The 16,596-nt window shown below is 38.6% G+C and overlaps 1 protein-coding gene across 1 annotated transcript in view; it reads right to left on the bottom strand.

The window, feature by feature from the left end:
- LOC111155555 (Rho GTPase activating protein 21) overlaps positions 1 to 16,596 on the bottom strand; it is a 134,797-nt gene that overhangs the window by 20,452 nt on the left and 97,749 nt on the right. Inside the window, 3 exon segments of the mRNA XM_022515771.1 lie at positions 2,008 to 2,110; positions 2,246 to 2,413; positions 14,621 to 16,514. Coding sequence (XP_022371479.1) covers positions 2,008 to 2,110; positions 2,246 to 2,413; positions 14,621 to 16,514 — 2,165 coding nt within the window.

Here is a 16,596-nt window from a genome sequence, read left to right as displayed (position 1 = left end):
CCACGCCCCACACAAACTTCCCGTGTGTAGCTGGTCTGGGAAGAACCGCTATTATTGGAGTATAAATCATCATCAAATGGAACTTCAGAAAATCGATACAAAAACACAGATAAAAAAGACAAATTGTTCTTTGAAACGTTCAAAATCATAAAATGTCAATGTTCCATAACTGTATAAATTAAAACACTGTGTTGCTAAAAATATCCATAAGAATTTAAGAACTAGAAAATTGACTTTAAAATTCAAGTAGTAAAATAAACAGAAATAGCCAGAATTTAGAAAAAAACAGGAAGTAATGAGAGAATGGTCCCATCAATAGTAAAGACATTATAAAACCACTACAATGAAAAGAATCTGGTGTACATGAGTACACAGATAAATCATCTGATCAGAATGGAGGCTAAAAATAAAACTAAGTACATTTAATAATTTAGTATATAGTAAAGATGAAGTATCAGTGGGAAAAATGTAACATTCAATAGATGCTTTGGGGACAACTGAGAGACATTAGAAAACACAAAGTCGGCCCTTTATCTCACTAATTGGAATTAAATAAACTCCAAATGAATCAAAGTTGTAAATACGCACACACACAAAGATAAAGAAAAGCATAAATCTGAGAGGAAACATAGAAGAAGTTTGTTGTAATTTGGGAGGAAAGGCTTTTTCAATATGACTCAAAATCTGAAGGCCATTAAAAAAAAAATATCCTAAATTTGACTGCAAGGAAAAAGTTTAACATTTTTGTACAGTTTAAAAAAAAACTTAAGAAACTCCAAAGGAGAGTGCCTGGGTGGCTCAGTCCATTCAGCGGCTACCTTCTGCTCAGGTCATGATCTCAGGGTCCTGGGATGGAGCCCCTTGTCGGTCTCCCTGCTCAGTAGGGAGTCAGCTTCTCCCTTTCCCTTTGCCTCTCTCCCTACTCATGCCTGTGTACTCACTCTCTCAAATAAATAAATAAAATCTTAAAAAAAAAAATCCAATGAAAAATACTTAATTGGGAAAAGACTTTCAACACTCATCTCAGAAAAGAGCTAGTCTCCTTTAATAAAAGAGCCCAGAGATGGGTGAAAGATATGAATAAGCAGCTCACAGGAAAATATAAATATAAATATAAATATCTCTTAAATACATATGAAATGATATTCCACTAATAAGAAATTTTCCAAAAAGAAAAAAACCCTACAATGTGATACCACTGGATTTACAAAAAATCAAATGTTAAATAGCACGCTGGGCTGATGGGGGGCAGAGACTTCTGGGAACTGTCGGTGGGAATGTGATTTGGTATAAGCTTTATGGAGAGCAGCTGACAATGTTTATTAATATAAAAAATACACACCCCCTTGATGTAACAATCTTTCTTCCAACCATACTCACTTATATACTAAATGAATAGAGTCACTGAAGTATTGTTTGCAGTAGCATAAGATTCAATCAGTCTAAATGCCTATTTATAAAATATAGAATGATCGTTAAATATATTTTGGTAAAACTATTCGGTGGAGAATGAAACAAGCACGAGAAAGCTGCGCCAGGAATAGACACACTGAATAATCGCCATGATCAGTGTGCATGGCATCTATCATTTGTTTACAAAAATAATTAGAATATGTACACACACATATAAGCCTGTGTAAATGTCTGTATGTGATTTTATGCAGAGAACAGCTCAGAAAACAGTAACACATAATGGTGTCCGAGAAGAGATCTGGGTAGCCAGAGGCTACAGTAGCCTAATATTTTTGGCATTATGTTTGTGTATTACTGATTTTCAAATGCTAATTTTAAAAATTCAACTGGATATATTATGGAATAACTATTTTATTTTTTATTTGCATTTCTAATGTTATAAAGTTAAAAGTATAAAAGAAATCATTAAAATTCAGTGATTATATGTCAAAGTCATGTCAAAGTCATGCTGAACACCCACAAATGTCAAAGTCATGTCAAAGTCATGCTGAACACCCACAAATAAATATTTAAAATGATATGCTTAAGACTTACAATTTTGCATCTTCTCTGTAATCATCCAGGCCCTCATCATAGGATTTTGATCTTTCGGTCTTTGAGCTGGGCTGGGCATCCAGGCTGGGAGGTCCGACAGATTCTGTAATCAAAAGCCAACATTTAGACATCTACAGGTGGTTTCCAGATCCTTTTCGTAATGAGGAGACCACAGTTTGTCATAGCGTGGAAAAGTGAGAAAGAGAGATGGTTTGCACAGCCACTCACTGAAACGTACCCTGGTCATGGGAGAGCTGGCGGCGAATTAAAGGAGCCGACGTGGTGAGGCTGGGTGGGACCATTGCTATGGGGGGTGCCTGGGGTGCCTGCGGGGTGGAGGCTGAGATGACAGCAGAAGCGGGGATGTGTGCAAGGTCATGATCAATGCTGGGGCTCGTTGGTTCATCTAGAAAATAAAATGAAAATAAATATTGGTGGGATGCCTGGCCAGTTCAGTCAGTGGAGCATGTGACTCTTGATCTCAGGGTCATGAGTTCAAGCCCCCCACTCGGCTTAGAGCTTACTTAAAAAAAAAAAAAGAAGAAGAAGAAGAAGAAGAAAAGAAAAAAGAAAAAGAGAAAAAGAAAAAGAAAAAGAAAAAAAACCCAGAATGCTAAATGACCTAATTATTAATAAGCAATACACATTATTTTTTTTAAAAAGATACAGATTTTAACACTTAGACACTACAGTACCAATAAAGAAAACACTTGTCTGTTAAAAATCTTATATAGTTATTAGTCTAGTAATTCCAAATAATTCTGAGAATGTGGTCTAAGAAATAAGTTACTGCTTCTACCAACAATTAATAACTTCATTAACAGATAATCAAGATACCAAAGTTATAGGTATTTAGAACCTGAACCTATGAAAGCAGAACAGTAATCATGTACCACCCTAAAAGAATTACTCTCCTAATTTTAAATATCTTCATTTCAGGAAGCTAAGCAAGGTGACCTGGCTGAGGCTTACCTTTCAGAGTATCAAGTCCTAAAACCTTCCTGTGCACAAACACACAAGTGTGCCTTCAATTTTTATGGAAAAATGAGAAAGGACAGTTTATGGCTTCCAGAAAAAGTTACACATTATCAAGACCGCTGCTATAGATTAAATGTTTGTGTTCCCCCCAAAACTCATCTTCAAACTGAATCCCTAATGTGATGGAATCTGAAGGTGGGGTTTTGGGGACTGATAAGGTCAGGACAGTGGCACTCTCATGAATGGTATTACAGTGCCCTTCAAAAAGTAGCCTGAGAGAGTGTGATCCCTTGACCCTTCCTCCATATGAGGACACAACTTCTATGAACCAAGAATCAGGATCTCATCAGACACCAAGTCTGCTGGCCTCTGGATGCTGGACCTTCAGCGTCTGGAACTGGGGGAAATAAATGGCTCTTGTTTAAGCTGCCCGGTCTGTGGTATTCAGAGACCTGAATGGACTGAGATAGCCACAGGTTGTCTGTTTGGCACTTTTGTGCTAATCAGGAATAGCCGTCCTCTTCCCAAGCAAATGTCGGCCCTCGCCCAGAGGAGAAATCCCCACTTGCCCCCTTGAGCAGATGCCCTGGTGCCCCTGTAGAAATAGAGATGTTTTAGATGTTATGAATTTCAAGCTTCTCAAAAGCCTGATACTATCTGTCAGGAGCAGAAATGCTATATGCCCGGACACATTAATAACAACAGCTAACATACGCACAGAGCTTGGTAGGTATTGGCACCATTCTAAATACTTTAAATATATTTTCATTTAATTCTTATGAAACCCTATGAAGTAAGTACTATTTTACGACGAAGAAGCCAAAACAGACAGGTTAAGTAACTCATGTAAAGTTACTGATCCACAGGGACGGAATGTGGACCCAGAGAGTCTGATGCCAGAATTTTTAATCCAGAAGTATAAACTATATTTGTTTTCCAAACTGGTGAGTAATAGCTCTGTTCGAAATTCTTACTCTTATACAAACATCAATGGTTTAAATTCCAACATTCTAGGCCAGGAGAGTGTAATTTAATAGAATGCCGGAACTCTATTCCCTAAAATCAAATGCCTTAAGTCTCAGAAAATCATAACACCTTTTATAAAGAATATACTAGAATGGTGACACAGACTTTGATTTCTTGATTTAAATGATCAAACTATTTTAATTTTGTCCAAATTCTAAGAATGCTCTATCATTTTAATGGGTAGCATTTTCATCAAGATAACTAATAATGATATAAACTCTAACATTTACAGCTAAAATCTACAAATTCTAACTATCTTGAGCTTATTTTACGTTTTTATGTTTTTACAGAGCCTTTAAAAGCAGCTCTTTATATTTTAGCACCAGAAAACATTTTTTAAAATTCTCTATGAATCAAGTTTACTAATTTCTCTATGAATCAAGTACATGACAACTAAATATCCTGTTAGTGAGCATGAAATTATTCTTTTTTTTAAAAGAAGAGAACTAATTTTACATCAACTGAATAAGGATAAAAATTTAATTTTACTAAAGATTATAATATTCTTGGGGCACCTGGGTGGCTCAGTGGGTTAAGCCTCTGCCTTCGGCTTAGGTCACGATCCCAGGGTCCTGGGATCAAGCCCTGCATGGGACTCTCAGCTCAGCAGGGAGCCTGCTTCCGGCCCCGTTGCCTCCGTCCCACCCCCTCCCCCCGGCCTGCCTCTCTGCTTACTTGTGATATCTTTCTGTGACAAATAAATAAATAAAATCTTAAAAAAAAGATTATAATAGTCTTTAAAAATAGTCTTTAAATAGTCTTTAAAACTCATTATGATGTAAATTACCACAAATTAATCAACCTTTTCAAATGATGTATGAAGTAAGTTCATGTGTATGAAGTAAGTTGGGTCCTCTGGGGGTCTGCTTGGGACACCAATCTGTTATGGACTCAGATGCACGGTTATGAATGGGAAAATCTGTATTCTTTAGGAATTACGTGGCATATGTAGTACTGAGAGCATTAACAGCAGGAAAGAAAACATTCTCAACAGTGGTGGGCAATACGTGTGTCAAAGAGTGCCTAGGAAATGCCGTGGGAGAAATCTTTCAAGACAATTTTAGGCCTTGCAAAGTAATTTAAAACATTTCTACATTTATTTATTAAAATTAAATATCACAGAGTGAAATTCACAATGTTCATGGATTAAGTATTAAACGAAATTTCAAAGACAATTTTTTCTTGTGACTCTGGACTTCCTAGAGGTATGCATTCAATCTCTTTTGACTTGCTATATTTTGGAGGAAGTTTCTGTATTACACTGGGTTGGAATAATCTCTGCTTTAAGCATATGTGTGCAAAAAGGGCTGGGACAGACACCTACCTGCTCCAGGGAGCAAGGGTGAATGGAGAGGCCTGGGCGGGAGCCTAGCACCCTGTGCTCACACACTTCAGTCCTGTTGCACTCTTTAGAATAAATATATGTATTACTACGTTAAAGAGAGATGAGAAAAAGCTAGCTATACTACTAAAATACAAAGAATTACATTACCTCACATTTATAAATTGTATTTTAATAAATCGAATTCTTCATTTGCTGTAAAAATGTGAGAACTTTCTATTGTTTTATTTTTTTTTTTAAGATTTTATTTATTTATTTATTTGACAGAGAGAGAGATCACAATTAGGCAGACAGGTGGGGGTTGGGGGGGGACTCCCCGCTGAGCAGGGAGCCCGATGCAGGGCTCGATCCCAGGACCCTGAGATCATGACCTGAGCCGAAGGCAGAGGCTTAACCCACTGAGCCATCCAGGCACCCTCCATTATTTTAAAAATACCATTGTTGTTGTGATGATTAATTGGAATTTTAAAGCCCTAACTTTAATCTATGCTTTCATGATCACCAATGCGTAGACTATGTGCAAACAAGAATGATTCAGGCTTATCTCATTTTCCACTGTAAGAAAATGTGCGCTATTAAGATGTCCAAAGAGAAAACCAGGGGGCTGTCAGATTTTCGACAAATTTCTATATTTTTAATAATCAAACTTAAATATTCTGTCAGATGAAAACAACTGATCATCTCTGAGGCATGTCACACACTACATTAAGATGTTAAGTAATGGACACAGAACACAGTTATGAACTATCAAGGCTGTAGACTTGCTATTATCAAGTGGCATAATCCCTCCTGAACTACATAATCCAAAGACTGACTGAACATCTGAGGCCTTAATTTACCTTATTCACTAAGAGCCTAATAGCTCTTCACAATAAAGAAAAGGTGGAGAGGACACTGAAATTGTTATATATTCAAATTCAAAGTGATCACTCTTCTTTCATCTGTAAAAAAGACAGACCTAAATGTCCCAAATCTTTATTTCATTTTTGGAAAATACTGTCTTCCAAAAATAGATAAAGAATGAATTCTCACAAAAAATATATACTCCATGTTTCAATCTGGATTTTTTCCAAAGGGAGACTACTACAAATTATTATGTTTAAGCTGATGACTTATATCTGAATAAAAAAAATTTCACTGTTATCTCTTTCAATTAAAATTCCAGAAGAACATCTATAAGATTTCACAAATCAAGAAAAACATAGGGGCACCTGGGTGACGTAGTCAGTTAAGCATCCAACTCTTGGTTTTGGCTCAGGTAATGATCTCAGGGTCCTGGGATCGAGCCCTTCATTGGACTCTGCTCAGCATGGAGTCTGCTTGGAATTTTCTCTCCCTTGTCCTCTATCCTCCCCCCCCACTCTCTCTCTTTCTCTCAAATAAATAAATAAATACAACTTTAAAAAAAAAAGAAAAATATAGACAGGTACAGAATCAGTTAAGCATACTGTAAAACTTTATGTGTAACTCTTAGAATTGCTTTTCAAACAACAAAGAAAAAAAATGGAAGCCCTAATACACACTGAGAGCCTGTATGAATAGGAACAACTAAAATCGTAACAGAAGAAGAGCAGAGCACATGAAAAGACAAATCATGGAAGAAATGCAAAAGCCTAATAAAAATGTGAAAAAAAACCTCAAGAAAACCTGACTACTAATGAAATAACAAAATGAAACCAAGTAAAATTGGACAGCTGTTTTTCATCTCATAACCTGGCAGATACTTTCATCTCATGATGTTCCTATCCTGGTTGTTCCTCTCCATCTTTTGCAAGATGACTGCAGAGAATGGATGCTGCTAGCTGCCCATCTCTATCTTTGGGGTTCAGCGAGGCTACCAAAGTGCTCGCCTTCCTGTGGATGTGCCAGGCCTGACCCCACAGGAGGTCCTCACTCACTGAGTCCACAGTGATGGGCCAAGGGTGAAGAAGCTGATCCAGTCAGGACGGGTCATAGTCTCTCCATCGGATTTGATATATGGATACTGAAAAAGGTATAGTCTTTTTCTTCTCTTCCTTGGGGAACAAGAACTTTAAAAATCAGTAAACTGAGCTGCCAGAGGCCATCTTTTCTACCATGTGGAGAAAAAGTATCTGAGAATGAAGAAATCAAAACTGAGAAAAAGATACTCAATCTTGATGCCAAATCACTTGAGTTTTCAGATCCAGCCATGCACAGAACTAGGTCTACCCCAAAACTTTTTCACTGTGAGGCGACATTCCTTTTTGGCATAAGCTAATATGAAAAAAACTCTCTATCATTTGTCATCAAGAGAATTCCAACCAACACAAACACAGAACACAGAGTGTTTCCAGTTCCCCTTCACAAACAAGCATGACTCCTCATGAGACGTACTGTCCAGAGCTGCGCGTTAGAACAGAGCACAAGGGGCCTCTTCTAAAACGAGCTGGATTAAGGGGAGTTTTTCTCACCATTCAAATAATTATGCAAAGAAAGCATGACAACGTAGTTTGTATTTTAAAATTATAGTTGAGGGTCATTTTATAAAACTCAGTGAAATTACTGGAATTTGGGGCGTAGACTATGGCTAAACAGTCCATTCCTGGAAGTACCTTTGCTTTTGATTTCACCTCTGCTACGAAGAGGTAACCCTAACCCTCCCTGAATTGCACTACCATTTAAGGAATGTTAATAGCATAATATTCACACATGATTCGGAATAAACTATATGTTGCAAGGGGAGGAGTAAATCTGTATAAGTTGGAAGAAATGGTGACTAATGTAAAAATGTGTATGGAGGGGCGCCCGAGTGGCTCAGTCAGGTGAGTGTTCGACTCTTGATCTCAGCTCAGGTCTTGATCTCAGGGTCATGAGTTCAAACCCCGCATTGGGCATATTTCCAAAACAGCATGAGTTTGCGTGTGTAATTTTTACTAAAAGTATGGATTGAACAAACTGCTTCTGTTCCAAGTCCACAAGAAGGGACACTGACTACAAATGACCTAGAAAGTCAATCTATACCTCAAGCAAAATATGTATTTAAAAACCTTTGAGATTTTTCCTGTCCTTAAGGAAAAGGAGAATAAAATAATGCAAATGGATTCTTTTTCTTACAAAGAAATTCAAATGGGAAAACGGTCTTTTCTTTTTACTGGCCTTCTGAGATATTTACACTCAGTGTAAATCAAAGGGGATGGACAGCAGTTACATCAGGCTGAATTCTCCTTCCAGTGGGCAAGCATGAGCTCTTTCTTATGGACTAACAAGTAACAACTCATTACTCTTTGGTGATACTGCAGGTTTTTGTTTTTTTTTTTTAATCTAATGTAACCACAATGAAATAAAGTCATTCTAAAAAATTGAACTCCTTAGGAAAATTTTATTTTACCCTATTAATAGCAATACTAGTTACTCAAAATCGGGTGGAAAAGTTTTGGGTTTGATAAAGATGACGCGCTCAAGAAACTCCACACACCTTAAATTTAAGAGGTCTGGTTAGAAAGAATGCTTAAAAAATAAGCCAATAATATATTAACATGAGGTTGTTCTCATCTCTGATCATCAAGTGACAGATCTCTACTTACTGAAACTCTTCATTAGTTACAAACAGAGCTCTGGAAACAGTAGGTCCTATTAAATTTTATATCAACTGGTAAAGGGTACCATTACCTGGTCCAAATATTCCCATTTTTAAATAATAATTCAACTCATTATCATAATAGGATTTATCCTGACCAAGCTTCTTTACTAATCAGCTCAGTAACATGCATTTAGGTAAACATTTGGCTTTGTGAAAGTCATTTTGAGATTTGGTTATTTTCATCCCCCAAAATCCAATGCTCCATCTTCCCAGGAGAGAGATGATTTTTTTTTAAAAGATCAGGAAGTGAGGAGAATTTTGATGCTCTATGCATGCTTGCCATAACCAGTTGGCAGCTGGTGCTGAGGGAAAAGGAGTGGAGCTGTAAATCGAAGACAAACCGTTGTGACAGTAGAGACCGGGAAGGGGGTAGATGAAGCGAGCGGGGGCTGTGTGTGGCCATGTGGTCAGTGCTGAGGCTGGTTAGCGAGCGGGCAGGACAGCATGAACATGTTTGTGCAGCAAGTGATCCACATTTAAAGAGGGCAAGTGGGAGCCTACTTTTAGATATACCACAGATAACCGTTCCATTTACTTTGCTGAATTCCTGCCATCCCAGAGATGAGACGGGTTAGCTCAAGGTTTTAAGATTCTGTGTGTTTGTGTGTGGGTTGGGGCAGGGGCACGTGGGTATGAAAATCGGCCCAGCTTGCTAGCTGACAAATGCTGGAAGTATTCATTTCAAGAAATCCGACAATTACTTTAAAAACAGTCAATAAACACGAGGCACCAATTTTTCTTTCAAATGAGTAATCTTCACACAGAAAAGAAGCAAGCTATGAGGAACAGGGAAGACTGGGCAGGGGGTCCTGTCTTGTTTGACTGTGTGAAAGCCACTCAGTTTCCCTGGATATTGAGTTCGTTACCTATAAAGTCCTGAAACTGGACGAGGAATATCAGGAGGGTCAATTCTGGTCAAGAGGCCTACAGTAATAAATCCACTAAGGGTGAAAAATGATCATTTGTGTAGTAATTTAAAATACCTGTAGGTTTTCCCTAAACCAGGGATCTGTCAGGAGGCTTTTGAGGGTTTTTTTTTTTTTCCTTTTTTTTTTAAACTGCCAGATGTAGCTGAGAGTGTAGTTACTATTAGTGCTGTTTTCAACATGAAAGAACTAGCTGAAAATCAAGAAAGTCTAACTTGAGGGAAATAATTCTGTAGTTTTCAAGAGCTAAGTTAAAAAAATTTTTTCCCTCTAAATAATTCAGTATAGTATTCTACAAGGTGTGCTGTAGATAAATTTGAAATAGTTCAGGATAAAAGCTAATGATACTACCAAAGGAAGGTAAATGGGCATCTAAAATTATTCCACGGAGTACAGCTTTGTTAACAAACTCGGAACACATTCATTTATTTACTGAAAAGAGGCTAATTCAATTTTACGAAGTCTGAGTTAAGAATGGTGAATACTGCATGTAGAATTAGTTTCTGGGTTTAGCTTTAAAAGAGTGAAAGCCAGGATTTAAATTGTAGCACATTTTTAGGGCATTGTCCAAAGAATAGGCGATTCCGAGCTAGCAGAGAATCAACTCTGCCAGTTACCTGCTGAGAAACCCTGAGCAAACGACTTAACTTTATAAAGTGGGTCCTTTATGGATAAGCATCTAACTCCTGACCTACACTCCGTACCGGGCTGTTAAAAGGATGGGTACATGAAATACTTGTTAGGTTATAAAGTACTACAGAAGTTTGGGGATTTTGTTGTTGTTATTGTATTTAAAAATGAACTCCACCCCATTACTCAATAGAAGTAAAAATTTTAAAAAGTTTAAGTGTCAATGGAATCACATCTTGTGGGAATGCCAGTGGATGAAAAAGACTGTAAGGTGATGAGTATAATTTTTGTCTTTATAGATCAGATGCTTTGTAGAAAGACTTAGTAAGTATTAGTATAAAAGAAGGGCCGGGCACTTGGTGCACCACCCATAATATCACCACTGGCATTAGGAGACTAGAGCTCCTATAGGGAGAAGCTGGGTGTAAGGGGACACTCACCCACTCCCACTGCTGCTGGGTAAATTTCAGATCCTGTAATCTAGGTATGTATCTCACAAGCTTTAAACCCGCTAAGTTGGTTTAAAAAGGCAGGACCAGTAAGGCTGTACAAATCTAATTCAATTTTACATAGGCTAACGCTAAGTATGTGCATATGGGCCAACTTTGAGACAAGAACAGAGTATTAAAGATATAGCAAGAAATTTAAAAAATTTTAAAAAAATTAAAAAACAAAAAAATAGCAAGAAAAAGGAAGGAAAATGAATTTGAAATGAAATCTGAGTGTGGGTAATACAGCTAGAGTTTCTCTATATTAATAATTATAAGAGTAGTATAATGAAATGTAGGAAGTTCAGATTGTAGAATACATCTTAAATCCTCCTAGTAAATGTCAAATTAGTTATGAACTCATTACTCATTTTGTTTTGTGTTTACTCATAAAAGAAGGAAAAATTTATTTTCAGTACTTACTATGAAGCTATTATAAACTGCCTGTGGGGGGTAAAGAAAATATTGCCAATGACTGATTCCTAATTTAAAAACAAATAAAATGGTTTATTTTCATTTCTCTAAATCTTTGCGAACCAAAAGAAATATTAGACATTAAATGTGTAACAAAATGTTAGAAAATTTTCTTTCTGTAAGATATACCATGTGCTCTCTATTATAAATGATTAAACAAATGAATTGGCTCCATTCTCTGGTATTTTGGGAATAAAGCCAAGGCACTTAATTCTTTTTTTTTTTTTTTTTTTTTGCATTAATCTAGAATGTTTCCAAATGATAAAAAATAATTATTAAAATCACAGAATATAAGATTCTAGAATGTGGTAATACAAAAGCAAAACTACTTTCTTTCCTTTTAATTAAATGTTCCATGAGATAGCACAAATTATATTCTCTGAAGTGTGTTTTATGATACATGTTAAACAGAGATCCCTAAATAAAAGGATTCATGGTCAAATATTTCTGTGAAAAATAGTGTTAGAAAATACACCTGGGGGGTCCCTGGGTGGCTCAGCCAGTTAAGCATCTGCCTTCGGCTCAGGTCATGATCTCAGGGGCCTGGGATCGAGCCCTGCTTCAGGATCCCTGCTCAGCAGAGAGCCTGATTCTCCCTCATCCTCTCCCTTATCCCTGCCACTCTGCCTACTCGTGCTCTCTGTCAAATAAATAAAATCTTAAAAAAAAAAAGAAAATACATCTGGGAAATACATAGTAGCATGTTTATGATTCTAAGCGTCCCATGGTAAAGAAAAACAAAACTTGTTTAGCTATTTAAATCCAGCATTTCTCAATTTATTTGATCACTAATTTTTTTTCCTCCTTAATCAAATGGAATTAATGTTCCTAGAAAATATATCGGCAAACACTGCACAGTCTCTTTTACTCCATTTCAATGTTGATGTCTTATCCCAGTTTTATATATATATAAAATTACATACCTATATCCCACTTATATATATAATAAAATTTCATATTTTATATGTTATAATATATATTCACATATATATAATTTAAAAAATAGATTGGAAAGAGAAACACCTATGGGTCAGATAACAGTTTAAAGCTCAGTAATAAAAGGATTTCAATACTGATTAAATTATGGAACTTACACTTAATGAAATCTAAACGTTCTTTTATTGACTAAAAGTTTCTTTTATTTTATGGAACTGATACTTAATGAAATCTAAAAGTTCTTTTATTTTCTTCTTAAAAAAAGCATAAAACAATCATTAGTCCCCAGTTAATTCTATAAAATATCTAGATGATGTGTAAGGTTCCATTTTTGGTAAAGTTCTATTTTCTGAGGTTAGATTTAAGGGTATGGATATAAATATGACTACAATTTAGGTTGAGATTCCCCACAAATGTTTACAACTTGCATATATCTTATTTATAAAAAACAGAAGTTACACAGAACTTTCTCAAAAGCTGACTTTGATAGGGTTGCCTGACAGTCCAATAAGCTCAGTGTATTTAGAAAATTTCTCTTTGAGCAACTTGAAATGTTGCTCAAAGAGAAGCACACTCTACTGTAAGATTATGGAGAACTCCTCATGAACTCATAGGGTAATGGGGTGAGGACAAGTAAGGCCTTGGCCTCAAAAGAAGGCCCTGTGTCCCACAACTCTAGGGAGCGCTCTTCACAATGCATCTATGTACATGGTGCCCTGTGGAGCTGAGCTCTGTGAGTAGGCTGAATCAGCCGGCCAAGTGTCAGTCTCTACTGCTCATTAATTGTGTCACTTTAGGGAAGTCATTTAACCTCTCTACAGCTTAAACTTCTCAGTATTAAATAAAGGCAATACTAAGGACACAGACGATAAGCCTGTTAGCGGATTACACGTTCGAGTTGCACAGTAACTACCCTGAGAACTCTTCTTTTGATTTTGCTATATACTTAACCATCATCTCAAAAATTACCATTGCCCACCATTTCATCATTTCAACCAGTATTTACTGAGTGCCTGCTATATGCCAGCCAGTGCTCTGGGTACTAAGGTTACAAAAGTGGACAAAAGATCTAAGAGCCTGGCTCTCAGGTAGCTTATATTCTAGCTCTGCAGAGAAACATGAAACAAAAAATATGTCCAGCGGAAATAAGTGAGCCGAAGATAAATAAAGTGGCAGATGGGGACAGAGGATGTCAGGTGCTGTGTACGTGTGTGTGGGGGGTTACCTACTGTAGACAGGCTGGTGAGGAACAGCCGCTTTGATAAGGTCACACTTGAGTTCAGACCCCAATGCAGAGAGGGAGAGAGTCTTGTGACTCTCAGTGGAATGTGTCCCGGGGCTGGGAAGTGGCAGTGCCAGGGCCTCGAGGCATGCCTGGCGTGCCCCACAAGTGCAAGGAGGCTGGGGCAGCCGAAGACAGGAGATGGGCTTGCAGAGGTGGAGTGGTGGTGGGGGGGCACATACCACAGAGGGCCCTGCAGGCCACAGCGGGATTTGGAATTGTACCCTGGATGATGGGGAAAGTAAACAGAGGGTCTGGTCAGAGCAATGGCATGATCTGATTTCCATTTTTAAAACGCCACACTGGCCGCATTGTGGAGAGTACACCTGGGGTGTGTGGGAGCAGCCGCAAACCTAGGGGGACATACTAGCTCTTCTACACTGGGACACATGCTTGTATTTGAGTTATTTTTTCCAATTCTATCCCAAGATTTACTCCAAAACAAAGTACCTTGACAATGAAGAGGTCTATTCATTCAGCCCAAAGAAATAGGAAATAAGAAAGTCAAAAGCACAGTTTAAATAAAAACTGATTACTAATTATTAAAACCATTCAACTTGGCTTTTGATTCAGAAGGATCATCAACTAGGTACCATTTGGTTTGCTGGGTCCCTTGGCCCCAGACAGTGGAAGTCTGTTTCATTAAAAAAAAAAAAAAAAAAAAAAAAGAAAGAAAGGAAGGAAGGAAGGAAGGAAAGAAAGTAAGGTATTGAGTAGATAATGTTAAAATAAAAAAGGAAAATTGTCACTTGACATCATTTTTGAGGGTAAAAACTTATGGCTTTAGTTTTAGCACAGTTCAGGAAACTCAGGACAAATGTTTTAAAAATCAGAGTAAAATTTTTGTGTCTGTTGCGCTAGAAAGACCACCTTTCTGGAAAGATGTGTAATGTATCTGACACAGTAGCCACGGACTACCCATGAGCTCACCTATGAACGGGATGGATGCCAAGGAATCCCCCGGTGGGCTGGTACTCGAGGCCTTCCTCTCCTCCATCCGCTTTATATGGACCTCGCGGCGCGCGTCGTTGGGCAGCCAACAGGTGGTGTCCGACCCTGTGTCCTGGTCATTCACCGCCAGGATGTAAGACTGATGCCTTAAAGGCTGTGGCGTCTGGCGACCGGATGGAGGTTTCTCTCTGAGCACGACAGCTTCTCTATTATCTAAAGTATCTGACTCCTGAATGTCAGCCTCTCGGAGATTTAAGTCCTGAATTCTCTGAGTGACGGATAATTCTAAATCCAAGGCGCCCGAGTTCTCAGTGGTCTGAGGGGCAGGCGCGACGGGAGCTCCAGATAGAGAGGGGGGTTTCCTGGGCTCCACCTGGTGATCAGGGGCACTTTCGGTTCTCAGCCATGTCTGCTGATTCAACAGACTGTTTTGATGCAAGTGATTTACTGGTCTTTGGTCTTTGACAGAAACAAATGAGTTCTGGCTAAATGATGGTTTTGTGACATGCGTAGAAGGCGCTTTCAGAGAATTACTTCGGACTTTCACAAGAGGTGACCTGTCTTGCGAAACGCCTCGAGGCAGTGACATTCCACAAGTGGTTGGAAAGTTTCTGTTGGACTGCAGTGGTTTTAGATCTGGTGGCACTTTTTTAAACTGAGACACAGATCCCACTCCCCTGCCGGGCATTCGCCTGTTATCGGAATTCACAACGCTTGCAGCCACGGTAAAATTTGAACCTCGAAAAGGCTTGTGAATTTCTTGCTGCCTGGGTCTTTCATAAATCCCTCGTCTATCATCTTGTTCAGTAAATCCACTCCACTTGTAGGTCTGCTTCCGTTCTCCATTTGAATCGGGCATTTGACTCTCCGAATTGACATTTTCTAAGGTTTCACCCTGTCCCTCGATATAATCCCAGGAACGAGTTCTGTGATTGCTAAAACTAACAGATGGAGAGGTCAGGGCTCCTTGAGATGCACTTCGTGGACAATACGTCACTAACACAGAGTCCTCCAGCCTCTCCTGGGACACACTGCGCTGCCGGATCTGAACAGACTGGGGCACTCGATCGTGGGAGGTGCTTCGACGTCGTACCTGCAAAGCAGTGCGGTTTGGTACCACCTGGTTATAATCTGTTGTGCTCTGAGATGCTGCTCTTAAACTATCTAGTCTTTCTTGAATTGTCCGACAACCTATGTGCAATCGTCTGTTATCAATATACTCTTTGTAAGTTTTATAGTTTTTCCAGTCTATGTGCTGATGGGAATTCGGAGAATAGTGATTAACAGACACGGAAGGCGAATCCACAGCCTGAGGTCTACTGCTGGAGATTCCCTCCGAATGTCCACTGTAATTGCCAGATTTAAGTAAAATTCCCGAAGGTTCCAATGATCTGGAGCCTGCAGTCTGATGAAGGAGATGGGCGGTGGGAATCGACGGTGGGGAAGTGGTTCTGGACACTGTTTTCAGCGAGGTCTGCTCGTTCATGCCATACCTCACCTCTTCGGTTCTATGTGCAGGAACTGTATGGTTGTTTCTATTAGTTAACAAATCTACAACCTTCTCAGAAGGTACAATGACAGTCCTTACACTTTCATTGCAAACACACACTGCTGTGTTCGACTTTGCAACATCTGTGGGAGACGGAGGCACTTGTATTTCCATTCTGTAGGCCCTGCCGGGTTGCGTCAGGACTGGGGTACTGGTTTGCTGTTTGCTCAATGATGGATCTGGAGGAGATACTTCCACTGGCTGTGCCATGGCTGAGGGGGCAGATGGCAGCCAGGGGTAGCAAATCGGTGGAGGTTCGGGGATATTGTGGGCATTGCCACTGTAGGCTTCATTGCCTTTCAGGTAGGCATCTTGAGAATACGCCTACATGCAAAGGAAAAAAGGGTCATTTAAGATTCACAAGAAGAACAACAATTTCCATTCTTGCAATGGACCGTTTTGGTTT

This window comes from Enhydra lutris, unplaced genomic scaffold (assembly GCF_002288905.1).
Source record: "Enhydra lutris kenyoni isolate GAN:26980312 unplaced genomic scaffold, ASM228890v2 scaffoldscaffold42, whole genome shotgun sequence".
In the NCBI taxonomy this organism is placed as follows: domain Eukaryota; kingdom Metazoa; phylum Chordata; class Mammalia; order Carnivora; family Mustelidae; genus Enhydra; species Enhydra lutris.
This window is presented reverse-complemented; position numbering and strand designations above follow the sequence as displayed.